The sequence below is a fragment of the Podarcis bocagei genome, assembly GCF_964188305.1.
Source record: "Podarcis bocagei genome assembly, chromosome: 11".
Lineage (NCBI taxonomy): Eukaryota > Metazoa > Chordata > Lepidosauria > Squamata > Lacertidae > Podarcis > Podarcis bocagei.
Genome location: NC_138136.1, coordinates 43,370,046 through 43,392,596, shown reverse-complemented (window position 1 = coordinate 43,392,596; position 22,551 = coordinate 43,370,046). Strand labels below are relative to the sequence as shown.

The following is a 22,551-nucleotide window of genomic DNA, read 5'->3' as shown; positions in this document are numbered from 1 at the left end:
TTACAGGTTTTTCAGTAGTACATGAATGCTGTCCTACCTGTGTAGACATTTTAGATAATTTCTGGATTTTATCTCCATTCAGGTCTTTTAGTTGTTGTTTTTTAAATTGTCACTTGTTTCATTGCGTTTTATTTGTTGATTGTAAACTGTATTTGTGCCGTGAATTAGTTTTATTCACACTTTTTTGTTTCATTCTGAGATGTCTTGTTGAAAGCAGGTTTAAGAAATAATTTAAGTAAAATAAATCAAAATTGGAGGAAGAGCATCTGCGGCTTGGTGGCAAAGTACATGCTTTGTATGCAGAAAGTTCTAGCCTCAGTCCTTGACCACTCCGGTAGGCATTAGCATCTGAAACTGGGGAGCTACCAGTCAGTGTAGACACAACTAAGCTAGATGGACTAATGATTTGACTGTATAATTAGAATCATGGAGTTGGAGGAGACCACAAGGATCATTTAGTTACACCCCCTACAAATTTGGAATATGCAGCTGTTCCTTACAGGGATCAAACCTGCAACCTTGGCATTCATTAGCACCACACTAATTATTAATCTTTTATTATTTATTTGATTTATATACTGTCCCTCATCAAAAGATCCCAGGGTGGTGTACAACATTTAGAACACATTAAGTAGCTTCTATATCATAATGTTCCATATAACTAAATTCAGTGTTGCTGTTTTTGGCAACTTATTTTACTTTCTGTATGTTAATAAACTTTCTATAAGGCTTATCTTCCGTAACTATGCCACTCATACACATTTTAAAGTTTGAAGATGTTGTACCTGTCTTGTTATCTGGAAGGTACTGGCCCCCCCGCCCCCTTAACTAATTTATAAAATTCAGAAGGAGTTTGGAAAAGTAGAATATCATAGCCTTTCCTGAACACAGAGGTGGGTTGTGGAACGTTAGCTGTTTCATTCCTCGCAGTTCTGGAATTAAACCCTTTGACTTTTGTACTACTTTGTGATAATAAAAGCACACTTGTTATTTACTGCGGCTTTTGGTACAATCTGAATATATTTGTGTGGGGAGACATTTGACATTTCAGAAAACACTGGCAGGGCAGAACTTAGGTCACCTGTGGTTTTTGCAAATTTGTAATCCTTCCTCCCCCAGTCGTCTCCCTGCTCCCACCAGCCGCCCACAAATACAGAATTCCAGCACAGTACTAGTCAGGAGCTAAGAAGATGCTGCATGGGCATAATCACTGTTCTGTTAGATTTTGTATTCCTTCTTAAGCTGAAAAGTTGTTGTTGTTGTTGTTTTGCTGCAGCAGTTATTGGAACCAGCATCATGGTCTGTCTACCTTGTCTGGTCTAGGCAGCAGTTCCTTGGCTTGTTATCAGTGGGTGACTCTTTCTTTCAGCAATTTTGTTATCAAATTACTCATTTTCTTAAGCAATTGTATGTATAAATAGCACTCTGATTGACCTATTTTGGCATCTGATACTACGGAAGCATAAAGAAATGCACTTTTTTCACTTGGAGTTTGATACCACCATTGGTTGTGATCAACATTGGGGGGCTTCAGTTGTATATCTATTTGTAACGCTCATATGAAATGCCTAGTAGTTGTTCATTTCCTAAATCATGTTTTTATTACCTAAAGGGTCATGAGTTCAATTTCAAAAGACAGGTGAACTTTCTGTAGTAATTGGCTTTGATACATGATACCAAGTAGCTGCCTGACCTTTGGCTAGTAATGTTAAAATTAGTTTTATTTTGGTTTTTATTCATGTACCAAATGAGTGGCATCTGTGTTTCCAAGACAATGTTGTTGCAGGAGACTGATATAGTGAAATCACCTGTCCTTGTCCGGACATAATGTCAGGTAACTTTTTTCTCCAAGTTGAGTTCCTCTATGTGTACTATCTATCCTTTTGAACATTTTCATTTTAGATCTGTGTTTCAAATTCTGTTTATCTACAATATCTTTAGTTTAGGGTACAAACACAATTATTTTTAGATATTTATAAATATAACATAGTAAAGGTCACTTGCCCTGTTTCCTGTGTTGAATAAAATTGTCTCTAGACAAGAAAAGTTATGCAACATAGAAAAGAGCTTGATTTTTCTATCTCTTTTTCCCTGTCAATATGTCACAAAATAAATATTTCATAGCACTTCCTAGGCATGTAGTGGCTTGTCTGCACGAATTTAACTGTGGAAAATTAATGCAATTAATTCTAGGAAAATTAGCAGGATTTAAAAACTGCCAGATAAGTAGTAAATGTGTATATTGTTATGGGGGGGGGATGTTTGGTTTGTTTGTTTTGTTCATTTTATGAGATGTATTTTGTGTTTTCATTTTATACTTTAATGGTGGAAGCGGCCCTGTGGTGTTAGGATCAAACAAACAAACAAAAGCAATAGAGAAACGGACTGGTGTTATTTGATTGAAATAAATTCCATACATTGTACAGTGTACCCCCACCCTCTCTGAATGTAACTTCTTTGGATGTAAATCCCACTGGATATTTCCAGGTCTTGAAGGTTTTGATTCAGCTGATAGCTATATTTATTTATGGAGAAACACACAGCATAATGTATTTAGCAGCGATCTTGGTTTCCTGGGTCTTGACAGCAGTCAGTCAACTCCTGTGGTCCTGATCAGCTGCAGCTAGAGGCGAACACCATCAATCACCTACAAAAACACTGCGGTCCAGGGACCACCAACCATCATCACTTCTGTCTTGTTTTTATTCAGAGTGTAAATCCATGAACTATGACTTTCACTCACTTGTTTAAAGTGGAAACTGCATCTCCTCAATTTGAAGAGCACCCCATGCAGCGTTTGAAGGCTGAGCACCAGTCGAATTTTGCGATTGGCAGTCGGACTTTTGCGACTGGATGGAGATGTCCAGGGGCTGCCCTTGGCACCTTGCATCTCCACCTGCCTGGTTGCAGTCATCTGGTCTGCCGGGCACAGCGGCAGCAAAAGACACGCCTCTTTTTCTGCAGCACAACCCTTGGCAAACATCTAATTCGCCCAGCCGCGCAGCAGCAAAAGATGCACCATTTTTTACTGCCACGCTGCTGGATGAATCAGATGTTTGGCAGGGTAGAGCGGTAGCAAAAGACGTCTCTTTTGCTGCTGCACTACCCTGCTGACCCCCTGATTCGCCTGGCAGCGTTTTTTCTCTCCTTTTTATTTATTTTGCTGCGGGGCTGCCTGGTCTGATAGCAGAGCAGCAAAAAAAAGGTGCCTAGACATTTTGTCCTAAATCCCAGGAGCCACATGGCTCCTGGCATTCCTATCCCATTTTCTAACACTGATAATATTAACAGTCTTGTACAGATGTTATTGGCAAAGAATGGAACTTGAAGGCATGCTGAAGATTGGCTGTGCTTGCCTTTTGAGAATATTTGATCAAAAATGTAATAGAACCACATCTAGCTTGCACAGATGGGCTGCATTCTCCCTGAAGCATAGCATGCGGGTAGTTCTAATCCTCACTTGTCACTCTCTTTAGATTTACAGATGGCCACAGTGGCAGGAATTGCCTTTTGGTAGCTTTGGCTAGTTAGCCAGTTATTTGGCCTTTTCTGGAGACGATGGTCTTGGTGTCAGTAACTCATCCTGTAGTAGAGTATGACTAACTTGTGGCCCTCCAGAGGTTGAACTTGCAACTCCTGTCAGGCCCAGCAACATTTGGAGGGCCACAGATTAGCGGTCACCTCTGCCTTGGTTACTTTCAGATAGTGCTGTATTGCTGCAACGTAGGGATGCTTTTAAAAACAGTTCTATAAGGTTCAGTGAGTGCAAAAATGGTTCTGCCAAATTATTGTCTGGGTTTCAGCAGTTGGAGCATGTATCTAAACTGATTTTGTTTCCAAGCTTGATTTAAAGAGCTGGTTTGTGCCTTAAAGCCCTAAACAGCTTAAGAGCAGGCTATTTCAGAAAGTGTCTGCCCTCACACCTACCTGCCTGATCCTTGGCTGTGTGGCCCTGCTTTCTGCCCTGTTCTTATGTAAGATATGATAGCACCATCTTATTGCCCCTTTTTTCTTGTGATTCTTATTATGTCCAAACTTTTAAGAAGAGAATGTACCACTTGCCTGAAATTCTGGCTTTATCTTGTTTGCTTCACATTGGGAGCCATTCAGATATATTTTCTTTAGCTTTCTGGAGTTCACAAGGCAGCATGTGAGACACTCTTAGCTATTTTCTTCTAATAAATGGAACTTTGTGAGTAGCCTTAAAGTTCATTTTCAGTTGGAAACAACTGGGATAGTCTCTGCTTTGGAAGCTTGCTTCGCTTTGTTAAAATATCGCACATCTGGGTAAGCCTGATTTCTAGTCATTATTAAGAATGATGTGTTATAACCAAGATAAAATACTAGTTAAGTTTGCATGCTTGAAAGTGCTCTCAATTAATCACCACAGTTTAAAGTATAAGCTACTAGAAAGCTAATATTGAGGAAGTAAACTATTTTTTTGCTTTCTGTTTGATGGTTAGCGTCTTGTGGGAGTGGGACATATTGTCTTTCAAACTTGTTCAAATTACAGTCAGACGAAATAGCTGACGGTCAAAAATTGTGATGCTCATGTAGTGGTGGAATCTATGCCAGCAAGGCAGCTACGGCACCTCATAAACTCAAAATATAATTTGCATTTGGAAGTCTGCTTGCTTTGTGAATTATGTAACTGCTTCAGAGACAATTCAAAACTTAAAAGGAGTCTGGTTTTTAAATTCTGTCCGTAGTAAACTTGCTGATCTGATGTTTCCCAAAGAGGAGTGGGATGGAAGTGAAATAGATGGACATTTATAATGCCCTGTCTTGCTTTTTAAGGTAAACAATAAAACATAAGGAGCTGTACTGGTATCTTGATTACAAAGTGGCATACAGTAAATTAATAAAAACAGTAGACTAATAAAAAAGATGAAGTCTCAAGCTTCATCTTAAAAAAAAGTGTGTGCTTGGAATCTTTCATTTATTTAATGAATATTGATAACTACAGTTGAAGACAATGGGTTGGATCCAAAGAACCTTGAGAAGGAAAAGAGCTGCCACCGCTTTCCTCACATGCTTGAGCAAGAATTCACATAGTGATATGAGAGGTTAATTCTGTAGCAGTTCTGTTTCCTTCTGCCTACACAAGAGGTTATGCAACCTCTTTGAATTTAGTTGAATTTTCTTGCACAGCGTTCCCATTGCAAAATGTCAGTCCTTTTGTCCAGCGCAAGGACAACTTTTGGATCCAGCCCAGTGTCTGGCCTAATGTACTAACTGAACCATAGAAATGACTTGAATCATTTTTCTGGGACAGATCTTTAGAAGTCAGTTACAGTGGCTATTTGTAGATAAATGTGTACATCAGAGAAATGTTGAACAGGGCCTAGGCATTAATTCAGAATCTGTGTCTTAACTAGTCTCAGGAGTGTTCTTTCATTTATGATCCTGCCTTGAAACTCCCACTGCAGTTTGAATTGTTTAGAAAGGAACTAATGAGTTTAAGTCCTCTGATGCTTCATTGAGGTTCAGAGTTCCAGAGGAGTCGCAGTAGCTTTGCATTTTTTTCCTGTTTGTTCGTGACAAACCAGCTACTGTACTTGCATAGAGTAGTACAGTCCTTGCCACTGGCAGTCTCTGTGTGACAGAGAGCCTGTAGGCTGACATAAAGTGCAGCCTGTTGTGAACTGCTAAGTGAGAGTCTGCCAAAAACTCAGTAGACAGAACTAATTGGGGGGTGGCGGGAGGTGGGTGGATTTTTGAGCCCTCATTTCTCTCCCCTTTTTTTACAAGATGGATATTGTTAAAGTAACTTGTTTATGTAAGATTTGTCTGCCTCTATTTTCTCATTGCATGAATCATTTTTTAACTTCAAGTCTTGCACTGCAGGTCACTGAACACTTCCACATGGCGGCTGGCACAGGACCAAGCTCAAGACACGCAACTCATCACAGTTGATGAAAAATTGGTAAGGGCTTTCTGCTGCGTATGCTGCCTTGAGGGTTGTTTCTGTGCAACAGGTATTCAGTCCTCCATAGTGTACTGGAAAAAGAGTATAACTGCCGAGTAAAAGGCCTTTCTTGACTAAAATGGGTACCTAGGTAAGTCATAAAAGTCATAGGATAGGATAGGATAGGATAGGATAGGATAGGAGAGTTGGAAGGGATCCTGACGATCATCTAGTCCAACCCCCTGCAGGAATATGTCTTCAGGGGGAAAAATGTATACTGAGATATGCAAGAGTTTAAAATACGAAATTATGCATCTTGACTACATTCATGTTGACTAAATTGTGGTTAGGAAGCAGTAAAAAACATTTTTAATGTGGCATATTGGAATCTGCCCACTTCCCTGTTATACATGAATGATTTACAAACACTTCTTAAAATTAACTGTTGGGTTGTCTCATTTTATCGCAATACAGTTTAAAGAAGCCATGTAAATTAATTGTAAGCTGTGTTCATACACCCTGTTTTAAATATGCATGAAGGATTGCAATTAGAAACAACTGTGTAGCATTCTTTTGCTAATCATTACCAGATCATAATTTTGGCAGCCTTTAAGTTCTAACATATTGCAGCGTGTGGTCCATCACTAGTACAGTGATGCAACCTGATATTTATGCTTACATTATACAATGGCCTGACTTTTGTTGTAAAGCATCCAAGACTCCTAGTGGGAATGTCATAGTTAAAAGAATAATTTTCATTGACAATTGTATCATGTTTGATTTTTGGAGATGGAAAATGGTAATAGAACCCCTAAGAATAAATAAGTTGTAGTGTGCTTACCTTTGAACATTGCAAGAACGTACCTCCTAGAAAGCAAATGGCAGTGGCTGAACAAGTGCTTGGGAAAACTTGCAGTGCTACCTTAATTAAACAGGGTGGTTATTGAAGGATGTATCCAGCCCCTCTTAGCAAGTGCAGAGCTGCATTCTGGGGGGATTCCCAGCTCATCTATGCATTCAGGAGCATTTCAGGGTATCAGGGTGGGGATCAGTTGTGCTCCCCCTTTTCAATAATGCCATTACAATTAATATTAAATAAAATGAAACTTTCCGATTGACTTCTTCAGTGACATTATCTAGCAATATGAAGAACAATTCTTGGTGCAGATTTTGTTGAAATGCTTGGTCATTGTGTGGGAGCACACTTAAATTCAACTGCACTTTTTTGTATTCTTTAAATATAGCAGAATATTTTATATGTAAGACAGCCTGTGTAAGTTAAGTTCATCTTACAGGTAAAATGCACTCTGTGTTAACCCTAGATACAGATTCTGCATATTCTGCATATTTTTACAGGTATTTTTTGTTAAATGAATAGTTTCCCCCCTAAAATAATAATACTTGTTATAAATCAATCCTTGTAAAGCTTGTAAAGCTATTGGGGGGGGATTCTCCAAGCTTCTTAGAATTAAATATGCCTGTTCTAATTTACCCCTTGCCCTCCCTAGCCTATTTGAACTTCTAGTCACTTACAAGGATCAATTGGAGTACGGCTAGACTAGTCTTCACTGAATTTAGAAATGTGGACCCTGAATGAATTAACGATCTATAAGATCATTACAAAAAGTTCAGTTTGTGCTTCTGTGGCAGACTGAACTTTTGATGTTTGATGATGAAAAATAAATTAATGCAATCCAGTTTTAAGAAGTCTTAATGTCAACACCCACAGCAATGAGCCACAAATTTGCATCGTGTCCATTTAATGTGATAAAATTTAATAACCCAAACTCTGGTTACTCGTATATACTTTGAGACTGACTCTGTAACTTCCTTAACTTCAATCAGAATTATTGAAATTTGAATGGACAACCCTGCAAATTTCTTCCTCTCTTGCCACTAGTCTTCTAGCTCAGTGGAGCAGCTTTAATATTATTTCACACAACCCCAGCCTCTCAGCGGTGCGAGATTCTAGGAGTTCCAGCCACTCACCCAGGGTCCCTGTTTCCTTTTGGAAATGAGGCACGGTAAAGACTCTGGTGTCTTTATGATATATGGTTTATTTACACATATATACAAGCTGAGCCCCTGTGTTGGAGGGGCTCCCACCATTGCACTCCAAGAGGGTCTGGTCTCTCCCATAGCTGCAGCCTTAGATTCAAACAGAAATCAAAGATAACTCTAAAACATGGGTCTGACCCTCTCTCCAGCTTGCTGCATTTTACCATCTGCAGTATCACTGCAAAAACTCCATTCTAAAATCTCCATTCTACTCTTCAAAAACTCTTCTTTTTGTCTTCTACCTGACTCAGAGCTGGAGGAGGGGCCTCTCCCATCTGTCTGCTTTTAATGGTCCATCTCCCAAGGCGATTACTTCTTCAGGAAGCCAGCCTGGCTTATATTTTAACATTTGCTGGGTCCAGGGGTTAAGAGCACCCAGAAACTCGAGCACCCACCAACTTATAACTAGATCTATATCCTTCTACCCATCCATCCATAGAGACAGACACACGGTGCATAATACTGGTTAATCAGGAGTTTTTTCTGGCAAAGGGGCTGCCCTTATTTCCTCACCTTTTATTGCTGAAATGGGATACTATGGAATAATTTGACTGCATCATGTTTCAGTGGAGTTGCCCTTTAAATGTGTTTCTTAAATTTGAATGCCCTTATGGTGACATTGATAAAGTCTGCAAAAGAAATAGGCAAAATATTGTAGTGATTCCTAAACTGGGAGACAGAATGTGGACATTTGCAGAGGATAATTTATGTGGGTGATACGTACTCAGCTTAAATGAGACACGAAGAAGTCCTCAATATAGCAGAATCAGTGGCGTAGCGTGGGTTGTCAGCACCCGGGGCAAGGCAAGTAATTTGCGCCCCCTGACCCATGGATTTCTGCCCCCAAACCCGTGGATTTGCGCCCCCTAACCCTAACCCCCAGATGTTGCGCCCGGTGCGGCCGGCCCCCCCTGCACCCCCCACGCTACGCCACTGAGCAGAATAAATACTTTCAAAAAGATTCCTCGCTTAGCCTTGCCACAGATGTTTTTCCTACATCTAAACAGTCAGATCTAAAGCATGGGTCCTTCTGTAGCATCCTGAGTTTGTGGCCTAACAGCAACACCAGGTGAACCATCCATGGGTTGAATTCCAAAGGTCTGGAGTTTATCCTGAGGAGCTGATATCTATAGCTTGCCAGCTGATCTTGGCTGACATTATAAAATTCAGGGTGAGAGGTGGCCCCTCTAGGCTTTGTCTATGTTGGGAAATTGCCCTGTTGCTGACGTGAGATGTCAGCAGTGGTCTCTCTTAGTGAAACTTAAAATGATTTAACTTCTACCATATGAAACAAAATTGGTTCCAGTACTATTATAGAAATCCTGTTTCTCCTTTTATAAAGTTGTGTGTGTCACATACAGTTCTCTTAAACTTCAGTAATCTCTGCGGTGTTTCTGCATGAGCCCTCGTGCCTGTTAGTCCACTCACATTCTGATTTGTTGAGTTGTAAGTATTCCTCTTCCAGATCACTTTGCAGCTCAAAAACAGGAAAATATAAAAGTAGCTGTCCTAATTTGTCTGTATGCTATAGCAAGAAATGCTTAATCCAGTACGTAAGTACCACAGTACTATTGTTAATTAAATAATAATAATAATAATAATAATAATAATAATAATAATAATAATAATAATAATAATAATACTAGTGGCAAGTTGTTGCTGGCAAGGTTGGCATAATAATAATAAATACTGCAACTCTGATTGTGGGATTCCTGGTCAAAATGAGTCAACTTCCTAAAGATTTCCAGGTTGGTATAAGATGCCATTTGTCCCCATTCCAGTTGGGCTTTGTATATTGGAAAGAATAGGATAAACTTATCCTAAACCGGCAGACTTCATTCAGGACAAAGGAGTAGCAGGAGTCTTCCTGCCCTCCCTCCTCTCCTATAGAGTTGAAGGGATCAATGTTCATCATAATGAACTGTGGAGATGTAAGTGGGGTAGAATTTAAAGGATCTTTAGAGATATCTTGTACTTTTAATGTCCGCACTGTGGTTCGGAGCCATACTTCTCACATTGAGAGTCTGGCTGCTCCTAAGAGAGGTACCCTGGGGGTAATGTAAAGTAGACTCATCCCTAGCCCAAAAGACATGGACTGGAGTAGAAAGTATTGTTTCATTCTCTCCCAGTCAGGGGTCATGTGCCCACCCACTTCTTCAAGTGGTAGTAGTGAGGGACCAGCAATGCAACCCTTTATTTTTCATGGCCTGTTTTGTTTCTGCAGGGAACCTGAAAGCATCTCTGTGATCCCTGTCTGCTCCTTTGATCTCCTTGACCTCAGACTGGAGATAACTGAATGCTGCCAGCTGAGCTGTTTGTCTTTACTTTGTGCTGGTTACGCTTGGAGGCCCAAATAATTCTTTTGAGTTAGGGGTGGCTCTCTGTGACACAGTTTTAAGACCTCTTGTAGATAATGCTATGGATACTTCAGTATCTGTTCTGGAGCTTAGTGATACTGAAAATTGTGGTCATTGTTGTAAGGTTGACTTGTGGATTTCGTGACCAGTTCTTGAACTGATAACACAATAGTCTCAGTGCAATCTTACATGTGTCTACTCAGAAGAAAGTCTCATTTAGTTCCATAGAACATACTCCAAGAAAGTGTGTATTTGTGCACGTAAGTGAATTAGTAACTATTCACTTTGGGTATCTGTAGTCAGCCTTTTACCACATGCCCATCAACTTAGGGGCATGCTACAACCCCCAGATTGCTAGCCAGGATATCAGTATTGTTCTTCAAGAACTCTATATGATTATGAGTTAGTAGAACACCACCCAGTAACAGAAGAATTCAGTAAAATTAGAAAATACAGGTTGGTGTTTTGAGGGAGCTGGAGGTCTGCTTAGCTGAAGATTTGAAGCATTCAAAAGGAACAGAGTTTGAATTATACATTTCATTTCTAAATTTCTTTTAACATTGACTTTCTAGCTGTCACTTCAGAATTGCTGGTAATATAAGGCATTGTACAATATTTTGCATTCAGTTATAACATTTGTTACTGCCAATACCTCAAGCAGTATGTTTAACAGTCTGATGTACTAATGGCCTAAAATTGATTCTTACATTTAACTCAATACTTCTGTATTTCAAGAGTGTGTTTCATTCCTGTTATAGGATTTACTGTGGTTAGGGGACATCATTGGGTCTTAAAAATGAATGTGAATGAAAACTGGCATAGATAAAGATGGTCCATCTTGGATTGGGCAAGTAGGCTAATGGTCTGATCTGGTATGTTTGTTAGTAATGAACAGATTAATGAATTGCAGTTAGGAATTAAATATAATAAGAGCTACCTGAAAATGGAGAATACAGGAGCAAAGGAGAACATTTCCACAGAGTTCCTAAAAAATTCTTTTAAGACTGGTAAGAGAGATGAATGTTTAGTTGATAGACAGAATAGCACACTATGGTTCTTAAGCTGAAACAGGACTTGTAGTGCTAGACAGATTTACATATTCCCTGGTATGTTAGGAATGCCGCAAGATTTATCTTATTTTAGTAAATGCATGTCTTACCTTTCCACCTGGGGACACTCTTGGCAACTAACAATATAAAATACCAAAAAATTACACTCAAGTAAAACTTTTAAAAAACATTTACAAATGAATAGTTGAATAGCAGATAAGTACCAAAACACACCAGCTAGTTAAGTTTTTTAAAAAAAATTCTGCCAAAAGAGGCAGAAGAGGGCAAAACATGGATCTTCCTTGGTAGTAAAGGTAAAGGGACCCCTGACCATTAGATCCAGTCGTGGCCGACTCTGGGGTTGCGGCGCTCATCTCGCTTTATTGGCCAAGGGAGCCGGCGTACATGTGGCCAGCATGACTAAGCCGCTTCTGGTGAACCAGAGCAGTGCACGGAAACGCCGTTTACCTTCCCGCCGCAGTGGTACCTATTTATCTACTTGCATTTTGACGTGCGTTCGAACTGCTAGGTTGGCAGGAGCAGGGACTGAGCACCAGAGGGTTTCACAACTTGGTGCAGCTCCAGAGCAGTCTCTTTAAGATTTACCCCACAAATGTGCCTGTAATAAAGAAACCTCCTCTACTAATCCATCAAGTGTCCTGACCACAAATGATTTAAGCCTTTAAAAGTAATAGTTAGCACTTTGATTTGAGTCTAGAAATGAATCAGTAACCATCTGGAAGCACAAAGGATGGGCATCTTATGTTAGGTTTCCCTGTAAATGGCACTGATAGCTTAGATTAAGTTTCGACATAGGGAATGTGTTGTGATTATGCAACTCTCCCTGGGGATCTTATTGAGTGATAGCATAGAAATATCCATAATGATTTTTTGATATATATATTTTTTGCAAATAAGCTCCCAAAATGTTAGTAACCCTCCTGTGTATATGTCCCTGAGAAAGAGAGATGGGGTCTGCCAAACTACTCACCAGGAAGAATAGTTAACCTGGGCAAGTAGCCTGGTGAGAATCTACAGGTCTGAGTTGTTGGGACAAGAAGTATTGGCTTACTCTTTAAAAATACTATCCAACGACATCTTTTCGTTCATGCAAGGACTTTCACTTCAATGGAACTTCTCCTTCCACAGCATCCCCCACCCCTCAATCTGTTTGGGGTTTTAGATTGCGGGAGTGGAAAAGGAGGGGGAGATTGCAGGCAGAAGTCCTTGGGCGAACAGAGTGACTTCGTTGGACATGACTCTTTGCTAGGAATGTCTTGGATAAATCAAAGGTCTTCGTTTTATAATGAGCTGCCATTATGAGTTTGGAATAAATTAAAAAGAACCGAGCTGAAAGGCATCCCTTGTAATCTTTTATAGACATAACATGTCCTATAACATACTTTGGATGAAATGTGGTTTAACTCTTGCTTGTCCTCCGTCGTGAGATGTATGAAAAGGACTGGGTTCGTGATTCATATTCAGCAGATGAAGTAGGCTGGAGGAAAAATCCATGTTTAAAAGGCAGGGCCTAAACATATTTCAGGCTGCTGTATTTGCATTTTTGTTATTGGAGATACCTTCCCTAATCTAAACATAACCTTGTCTTTGCTGGCTCATGAAAACCTAAATCCTAAACACATATCAGTAGGCTTCTGGCACAAGCAAGCGATTTTGCGCAATTACTAAAATATCCTCTCAAATGAATTGTTCAGTGCTTCCTAACTATGCTGGAAACTCCATTTGTGGGAACAATGTTCCAGCATTGTACAAGCATCCTAGAGGCAGCCAATTCTTCTGTACAGAGATTCCCCAGAGTGCCTTCCCCACAGGACAGGCTCAGGCCTTATCTGCAGCTTACAGTGGTACCTCGGGTTAAGTACTTAATTTGTTCCGGAGGTCCGTTCTTAACCTGAAACTGTTTTTAACCTGAAGCACCACTTTAGCTAATGGGGCCTCCAGCTGCCGTTGTGCCACCGGAGCATGATTTCCGTTCTCATCCTGAAGCAAAGTTCTTAACCCGAGGTACTATTTCTGGGTTAGCGGAGTCTGTAACCTGAAGCGTCTGTAACCTGAAGCGTATGTAACCCGAGGTACCACTGTATTCTGTGCTCCAAGACTTGTGGTTTGCCCCATTTAGCTGCTGAAGACTAGTTTCACTCTCTCGTCTCCATCCAAATATATTCTTACAGCTAGTTCCAGTTCAAAGCATAGTTGAAGGACAGCTGTATCTTGGACGCAGGCATTGGAAGGATTATAACTGCCATGTGACCAAAGCTTTCTGTTTAAACTGAAGGTTAATGTCATTGACAGGAGGAAACTTTTCTTCTTTGACCTTAACAATATAGGAACTGGTTTGTTTGTTTTTCATACACTCACAAAAATTTGTTGAAGAGAAATCTGGAAAAATTGCAGTGTTGCTTAAGATAGCTGTCAAATATCCTGAATTCTTGGCACCATTCTTACTGATAGGATAGCATTCTTTCTTTGCTGACCAGTTGACAGAATCATTATATGACGACTTGCATTTACTCTGGCAAATTTTATTTCAAGTGTCTTATGACCACATGAGGCCCAGTTATCTGAGCTGCACTCCGACTCTGAAGCTCAGTGAGTATTCCCCACTAGAATTTAATTGTTCCTCGGCATCTACCAATCAGTCCTAACTTTTTAATAGAATTGACTCTCTTAATAGGTTCCAGTGCCACATTGTCAACATACAACCATAGAAGCTGCCTTATACATTGAGTCAGTCCGCTGATCTATCTAGCTCAGTATTGTCTCTATCAGTGGGACCCACCTTTAATCCAAACATCCATTTCGGGAATGCTTTTCTAGTTTGTAAATCATGTATTTGTGTTGCAGTTGTACTGCTGTTACAACCCACTTTAGATAAGGCTTCAGCTTGGTAGTGGGCCCTTATCCACCAGTTCTGGACCAATGATCTACATTGACTGACGGCAACTTTCCATGGTTTCAGATAGGATCTTTCCCAGCCAATACAAGGGATTTAATCTGGAATTTACTGCATGTACAACGTGTTGTGCAACCAAGATATAATTCATAGGGAGCTATGGTTAGCACAGCCCAACAAATCCTCATCAACCTACCCCAATGAAATTGCAGTTTTTATTATAGGGAGGTGTTTTCTAGGGAAAATATGGAGGCTTTCTTACTTTATTTGCTGGTTGCTTGATATGCTGTGTCCTATTAGTACACTCTTCCTTGGACTAAAGTACATAACCATTCTTTTTGTTTACAACAACATTAATGTTTTCTATTTCAAACATTTGATTTCTTCTCCCACCCATCTTTTCCAAGGGTAATTAAGGAACCTCAGAAGCAAATCCAAGACATGCCTAAATAACTTGGCATGGGGCTCCAATGCCATACTTCTTAGTACACTGCGGTCCTTACTACTTGAAATTCTTACAAGAGCTGTAAAACTATGCTTAATTAATTATATAGTTCTTGATTTTAAACATGTTCATGCACATAAATTTGGAGAAGAAAAATAACTATTACATGAAACTGTTTTCCTTGTAATCTGTGTAGAAATTGAAGTGCATTTTTACATTTTCAAAGTTTCTAGAAAGTTTCATTTATGTGAAAGGTGGAGTTCTACAGGAAAGGGCAGTCTTTCTTGTCACACTTATTTCAGCTGTCTAAAGCTTAAGCTATAAGCACAGAGTGCACAGAATATGTTAAAATCCCAATTTAGTCCTTTTTTGTGTCTGGTGTTACACCTTGCCTCAAATGCTGGCTGCACTTTCTCTGCTTATCATTACTGGTTTAATTTGATGAATTTCAAGTAGCCCTGATGTTTAAGCACATCAGATTTGTAGCTGTAATTGCATTGCTGGAAAAGTTAGTATCTCTGGGGTCTGCAGACTTTTTTGGGGTGGCTTTAAACTACATCTCCCTAGAGGTGGGTGAGGTTTTCTCTTTTGAAGTTCTTTGAACACAAATTGTTGATTGAATTAGTTTTTTAAAAGGGGGGGGGGATAGAGATTTGCATCCTTGAAAAGTGAAAGAAGAGAAAGTTGTTAAGACAAAAGTAGCTATTTATCTGTATGTTCATTTCTAGTGGAAGCTGATATCACTGGTTAGTATTTGGCACTGTAACTGTAAACTGGTTCAGTTTTAGATATAGAGAAACTTTTAGCAGTATTTACTAGACAAAATAACTCCAAACTGGCTTTAAAAGCAGAGATAACTAGAGCATCATCTGTTTGAATTGTACCCTATTGCCACAGAACCCATGTTAGCTGTGGAGTCTTGTTTTGTGTATATGGTGGCATTGTTATGAAAAGAAATTCCAGATTAATTAGATGGGAGACAAGCTTCAGACTTAAAGTCAATGGAAATGTACAATTAATTTATGGTCTGTTTTGACTGTTCACATTTAACGTTTAGCGCAATTTATTTAACTTTATTTTAGTCCTTCTTTTCCAGAATGCTTAACTTTCAGTTTCTTTTGCATTCTTCCTTCACTAATTGTGCTCATGATTATCACTTTGAAGTCTGCCATGTTGAAAGTGATAATCAAAGCCACAATTAGTGGTGGCAGATTCAACTCCGCAAGTAGTGTATGTGAAGCAAGGGAGTAGAAAATAGAAGCCATTTGTAAATGGGCAGACCTCTGCAAACACTGAGGTGCCTTGTCTTCTATTCCGGAGAGCTTACTAATTGATTATCGGCTGTCATGTAGCAACCTTGGTGGTGAAGGTACATTTTAAAATAGCATTTGATTGATAGAAAATGCAGTAATATGCCACATGATTTTTCTGTTCAAGAATCCTTGCAAATGGGCCTTGGGGCTAGAACAGACAAACCATTACCCTTAAACTTTTTGAGACGGTGTGCATTTCTGTAATACAACCATATAGCTTGCAGTGTCCCCCCCCCCCCATGAATGTTCCAACGCAGCCCTTTAAAAATAAATGAATAGGATTTTGAGAATAGAGGTCACGGTAACATAGTACGTGCATATTTATATTTAGATAAGTATATTCAATTTTTAAAAGATTGATAATTCATTGCAATTCATTGCCTGCCAATTAATTCCCTCTTTAATTGGAATAGTGTATCTCAATTCAGCCCCCAGTGCTTGCTGCCACTTGCTTTTCTAAGTAATTACTGTTTGATTAAGCATGTGGTAGTGTTAGCAAGCTCAGCTGGCTGGCTAGTGATACAGAGCTTTCTGTAAAATGTCTGCAGGCAACAAGTTCTCCGCCAGTCGACAGACTGTAGCAGTGGCAGATCTAGCAACGAAATCAATATATTTATCCTTGTTTGTAAAAGGGTTTTATGGTCTTCCAAAAGAGAGACTTAACATGAGAGATGCTCAATTGCCATGATGGCATTGGATCATCATTTGCTAGCTTTTCAAGTATTTTTGTGGGTCAGCAGCAGCTCGTACTTTTTTGTGATAGTAGCTACATTTAGTTTTCAGATTAAGGGACTGGTGGGTCTGGCTTTCATTTCTTCAGTTTCTTTTCGCTTCGGTACATGGCTGTGCTATCTCTGCTAGCTTGCAGGAGCGTCTGAGATTGGGGGTTATACAATTTTTCTAACATCTCAAGTGTCTGTTTTGTCTGCTCAGAGGGCATTCTTGTGCAGAGATTTCAACGCTTTAGTCTGGAGCACTGGGTCAAAGGATATGTCTCTTTGGAAGGCAGATGGGAGACCTTTTTATTCATGAAGTAGCATTTCACTTTACATCAAAGAATAGTAGGTTTTCAGACCTCATTATGATGGAAGTTCAGTGCAGCCCTTTAAGAAGACATGCAACATATTCAATCTGTTTTAGATGCTTTGCGAGACACTTGTCATAGTAACTTTGCAAGGTTTCAAATTTGCTATCCATAACCACTCCAATCCAGCATTAGTTTAATGCTCACAGAAGATTTCTGTGCATTCATTCCCTGTAGTATCAGGAACCACACATGTAATTTCTGAACTTAATTTCTGAAATCAGAACCATATGAACAGTGCAAAATAGCTTTCTTGGGGTGGTTGGGCAGGAGAAGGCATGCTACAAGACTGAATCCAGCCCCTTCCCCTGTTCTGAGGAGGTGACAATTCTCGTACCTTCCATACAAATGGCTGAGATTGTCATTGTCAATAATAAATGTCCCTTTAGCACTCCTTTTAATGAAAAGCCTTTTGTTTTACAATTTCAGAAATAACACAGAATTCTAATTGTTGGGGTCTCTTAATAAGAGCAATTCCATAACAACTCCCTGAGGTGGCGGAATTCCCTATCCTTGTTGAACACCCCTCCAATATCTTATTGAATTTTTCTATTAAAGATTCTTCAGCTTCCCTGCAGAAGTTTTTCATTAATTAGCTACCTACAGTTAGAGCTTCCTCTGAACTAATCTAGTGTCTCATTGCAACCAGCTACAAACTAAATGTGCTCATTGAGCCTTCCCTCTAATATTATATATTTCATTTTATTTATTTTTTAAATTATGAATTTCACATATTTGGATTCAAATAAACTCGATCCTGTCTGGTTTTTTTGAATCCACCTTAAAATATGGGTTCAAGCATACAACCAGAAAGATAACAAAGTGCTGCAGCTTCTTATGGAAGGCCGGGGGCAATGGCTTCCTGTGATATTTCAGGTCAGCTTTTCCCAACCTCAGTTACCGTTGGACTACAATTCCCAACATTCCACACTGGCTGAGGCTGATGGGAGTTGTAGTCCAAGATTGGGAAAGGCTACTTTAGGTCATATGTGATCATGCTCCAGCTGGTCTATAGTATTACCTCTTTAATGTGCCCCCACAGGTCTGTAATATGTCAGGGGTGTTGCATAGGAAGCATATAAGCCCTCTTGCCTTTCTGTGGGGCTGTTTTGCCTACAAAGCAGTTGATACGGCCAGGCTGAGTTCAGCATTAGGAGGAGTGTCTGGAGGGGCAATGCAACCAGACACATTCCTTTCCCCCCTGCTACTAGAGATCTGTGTGGCAGGGAGAAGGATGTTGGGGTCTGCCAGTGCAAGGGGAAAATCTGTGCGGGTTTTGTTCAATACATTTTTTAATTCAGATTTGCTTCCCTAAGAGAGTTGAAATCTTGCCACAATTTGGAAAAGACCTCCTTAATTTGGATTGGCTTTTGCTGAATTTGGAAAGTTATTTATTGTTTATTTTTGTTACGATATTAAACAATAGAGAGAGAAAACCTCTAAGTTGCTTGCATAAACACAACAAAAGACGACTTCTACAACAAAGAGGTTCCTGTTTCTGGTTTGTAATCGGGGCAAGGGAAAATTTAAAATAAATGTTAACAAATGTATCAGATATTTACAGTTGCTGAGAGGAGAAATGGGAGCGGGGTATATAATAAATGTGAGTTAGGAAAACAGGCTTCTAGAAGTAGTGTTTAATGGGGACTTGAAAGTTCTAGGCATTAATTAACAAAACAAAGTGAAAGTTTAAACTGTTAATAGCTGCGACATCCCTAAAGCATAGCAGTGCAGAATGCTAACACTAACAGTTCTCTATTGTGTACTATTTTAACAGGGTAACTGTGTCAGTTCTTCCTAGCTCCCCTACCTGCTGTCTTTGGAAATAATCTTCATTACCTGGTGCTTGTTTTTCCGCCTTTCATTAACAATGCCTATCACAGCATGAAAGTGCAACATCTCTCATTACTCAAAATGGGGAAGAGTGGAGGGGAAGTGTATTGACTGGCAGAGGCTAAATACTTAGGGCACAGCATCTAATACTTCCACTTCCTAAAATAAGATTTCATATTAACGCTGCAAGTTAACATAAGAGGACCTTCTAAGCCACTGCAGAGGCTTCTCTAGAGTAGCCTTCAGTAACCTCCATGTGTTTTAGGCTAGCTGGAGTTGATAGGAGTTGTAGTCCAAAATGTCTGAAAGGCCCCAGGTTAGTGCAGGCTGTTCTAGACCCAAAATCTTTGCCCACATTGTGTACTCTGTGGCAAACGCGTAGTTGTGTTCAGCTCAGCCTTGTGTTAATTTATTGATAATGCTTGAAATTGGCATGTTGGACCCCTTTCCTGTTTCCTAAACTGTCCTAGCCTCTTGCGTGTGAACATTTAAAGCTCTATGTGTGCCTTTGTGGCCTGTCTTCCCATACAGTTACACATTAGTGGGAGAACCTGCCTTTAATTCTGTGGTTAAGTCTGTGTCCAGGGCAGCTGTCTACCAGCTCCATCTGGTGTGTCGATGGAGACCCTACCTGCTTGCACACTGTCTTACCAGAGTGGTACATGCTCTGGATATCTCCCACTTGGATTATTGTAATGCGCTGATTTGAAGCTGATTTGGAAACTACCAGAAAACTACTCTGTGGCTACCAGAGTGGCGACTGGAAGCAGCCACCAGAACCATATAACACTGGTCCAAAAATATCTATATTGGCTCACAGTATGATTCCGAGCACAGTTCAAAGTGTTGGTGTCGACTTTTAAAGCCATAAATGGTCTCGGCCCTATATCCCTGAATGAGCATCTCCACCAACTACACTACTTTCCAAAGACATTTGAAGGAGGTCCTATACTGGAAATTTTTTAATGTTTGATGTTTTATTATGTTCTTATATTCTATTAGAATCTCCCCAGAGTGGCCGGGGCAACCCAGTCAGGTGGGCAAGTGGGGTGTAGTAGTAGTAATAGTAGTAGTAGTAGTTCTTTTTCAAAAAAAAAATCTCAATAGCTTTTATTGAGTTGGGGAGACACTGGTTTTGAGACCAAAGCTTTCATAGAAAGATGTCTATGTCTAAGAAATAAGTTCAGTAAAATCCATAACTCTTCCCACCCCCCTTTATACAACCCTTTCTCTCTTCAGGCATGCTTTACCTCTGCAATGATCGCAGGTTCATCAATCACTTTAGCCATGTTTAGGTATAATCCTGCATGATCAGAATACTAAATTGTGGGGAGAGCCTCCATGAGCACAGCAGACTCTGCAACCCCAGTGCATGGAGGGCAGTGGGAATTTGACAAAGTGGATGAAGCTAGCTAGCATGTCCATTCTCTCCCCATTTCACCATTCTAATTATATAAAGAGTAACAACACCTCAATAGTTGCTCCATGCATCTCAGGATGACAAGATAAGTTATGAGGATGATAGAGAATATTATTGCAGGGGGTTGGACTAGATGACCCCCAGACCCCCTTCCTATTCTACAGTTCTATGATTCATTGTCAGCTTTGTGGAGGACATTGCTAGCTGTGTTTTTGTTCAACAGTGTAAATGGTCTGCTATACAATGGAGTCAAAAGAAATCCTGTGCAACTCCCCTTAGCTGTTCTATAGTCATAGTTTCTTCTTTTTAACCATTATTTCCTGATTTTTAAAGCAGAAAATAATGCTCATTGTGGCACAGAATGGCAGCAGCAAGGTAGCAGTGGCAAACTGCCAGAATCTGCAACTGAGCATATTTGGTGGGAAATTGCTCGTGGTTGGCCTTTCTCAGGTTTGTGTAGCATGGTGCTTCTTTTGGGGAAGATGAAAATTCAGAAATCTATCTTTCTGCCTGCATGTCTGCCTGCATGCATCTGACAGTTCCTTTTGTGTTGAACTTCGCTGCTGGTTTTCTTGTGTTTTGTCTGAAAAACTGTCAAGCAAGAAATGCATATACTTAAAGCCTGTGTGTGTGTGTTTGGAGTGGATGAAAAATTTGGGTGTCTGCCTGCAAAGCAAGCAATTTTATTCCTTTCTTTCTGTGGTAGGGGTATAACTCCCAATTTCCAAACACCTCATTCTCTTGATGAAATTGTATGGAAGGGTTTAATGTGCACAGGTAGTTAGAAATATTTTTGGCAGGATCTTAGTGTACCTGCGGATAAATACAGCAGTGGTGATTTTTTTTATTTTTAAAGAAATCTCTTAAGAACCAAATATTTCAGGGGTTACCAGGGCTTAGACTTTTGCTCTGTTTTTGTTATAGTTGCAGTGGAGGGAGAAGACAAGAGGGACACAAAGGCAAACATTACTGTTTCACTAATTAGTTATATGAAACGGGCAAAAGAGAAGTACGGTAGTCTTGGTTTGATAGTCCCTCTCCCTCAAGATTTTTTTAATGCTACTAATGCCTGTGTTGGTGTCATGCTATGGGTGGTGCTGGGTTGTTAAGCTTATAGATTATTCTTATGGCTGATAGTATGGCTAAAACCAAAGAGCCTACAGACACATCTCTTCAATCTCCGATCATGTGACATTTCTTGGATACCTGAAATTGAGCATTAAAGAGCAAAGAGCTGTTTTTCCTGGGAGATAGCAGTAGGGCCAGAGGAAGTGTGGATAAGCCCTAGTGTGTTATGCTTTTTTAATGCATTATTGAAACGCCATAGGTATTCGCAAAAAGGGGGAAGGAAGTAATTTGCAAATCGTCCCTGAAAATGGGGGGCTGATCCCCTCTGTCAGAAATTCTCTTTTTGCTTTCTTTGGTTCCTACTGCTGTTTTTTCTTTAGGGAAAATTCAGCGACAACTCTTGTTGGGTTGTCATCAAGATGGGATCTTAGGTCTCTAATATTTTGCCCCACTAGTTAACACAGGATGGGCAAAGGAGAAGTAAGTTGATAGCAAATCTTCAGCCATATTTTGCATTCTCATTTGTGCACATTTGCATATATGGGTGAGACTTGGACTGGATTGTCGTGAATATGAAAACTATGAGTAGGAACTGTGGTAGAGCTCACTTGTGTGAATTGCTCTTTAATATTCACCCCTTCCTTGATGCCCTTCCTTCAGTACTTTTGTGTGGCAGGGAAGCCATTGCATTGCAAATGGTTCAGGTAGGATGCTATTTCTGGGCAGATCAGTGCCCAGTGATGCACGGAAGCTTGGTGTTTCGTTCCCTCCTGGTCATCTCCAGGTGCCTGTGGGGAAATACAAGCATGAGCTGGGTTATACATAGATACAGTAACCAGGCCAGCAGCAATGTTAGTGATTGACAGAATTTTTTCCACCACAGTATTTATGGAAACCACTGCTAACAATATCTTTGTACAGCATGCTGACATTTCTCCGAAAGATTCCCTATTGGGAGATAGACAGAAGAGAACAAATGGAGAAAAACCACAGCTGCCTTCTATGTGGGAATCAACCCAGAATTACTGTATGAATGTCTATGTAGCAAAAAGACAAGCGTTTGGGTATAGTAAGTACTTTCTTGAAGGCTAATGCGCTTCCC

At 40.0% G+C, this 22,551-nt stretch overlaps 1 protein-coding gene across 2 annotated transcripts in view; it reads left to right on the top strand.

The window, feature by feature from the left end:
* NDUFS4 (NADH:ubiquinone oxidoreductase subunit S4) overlaps window positions 1-22,551 on the top strand; it is a 54,169-nt gene that overhangs the window by 12,355 nt on the left and 19,263 nt on the right. For both annotated transcript variants that reach the window (XM_081213267.1, XM_081213268.1), the window contains exon 2: window positions 5,848-5,926. In XM_081213267.1, the coding sequence (XP_081069393.1) occupies window positions 5,848-5,926 (79 nt within the window). The remainder of the gene's footprint in view (window positions 1-5,847; window positions 5,927-22,551) is intronic.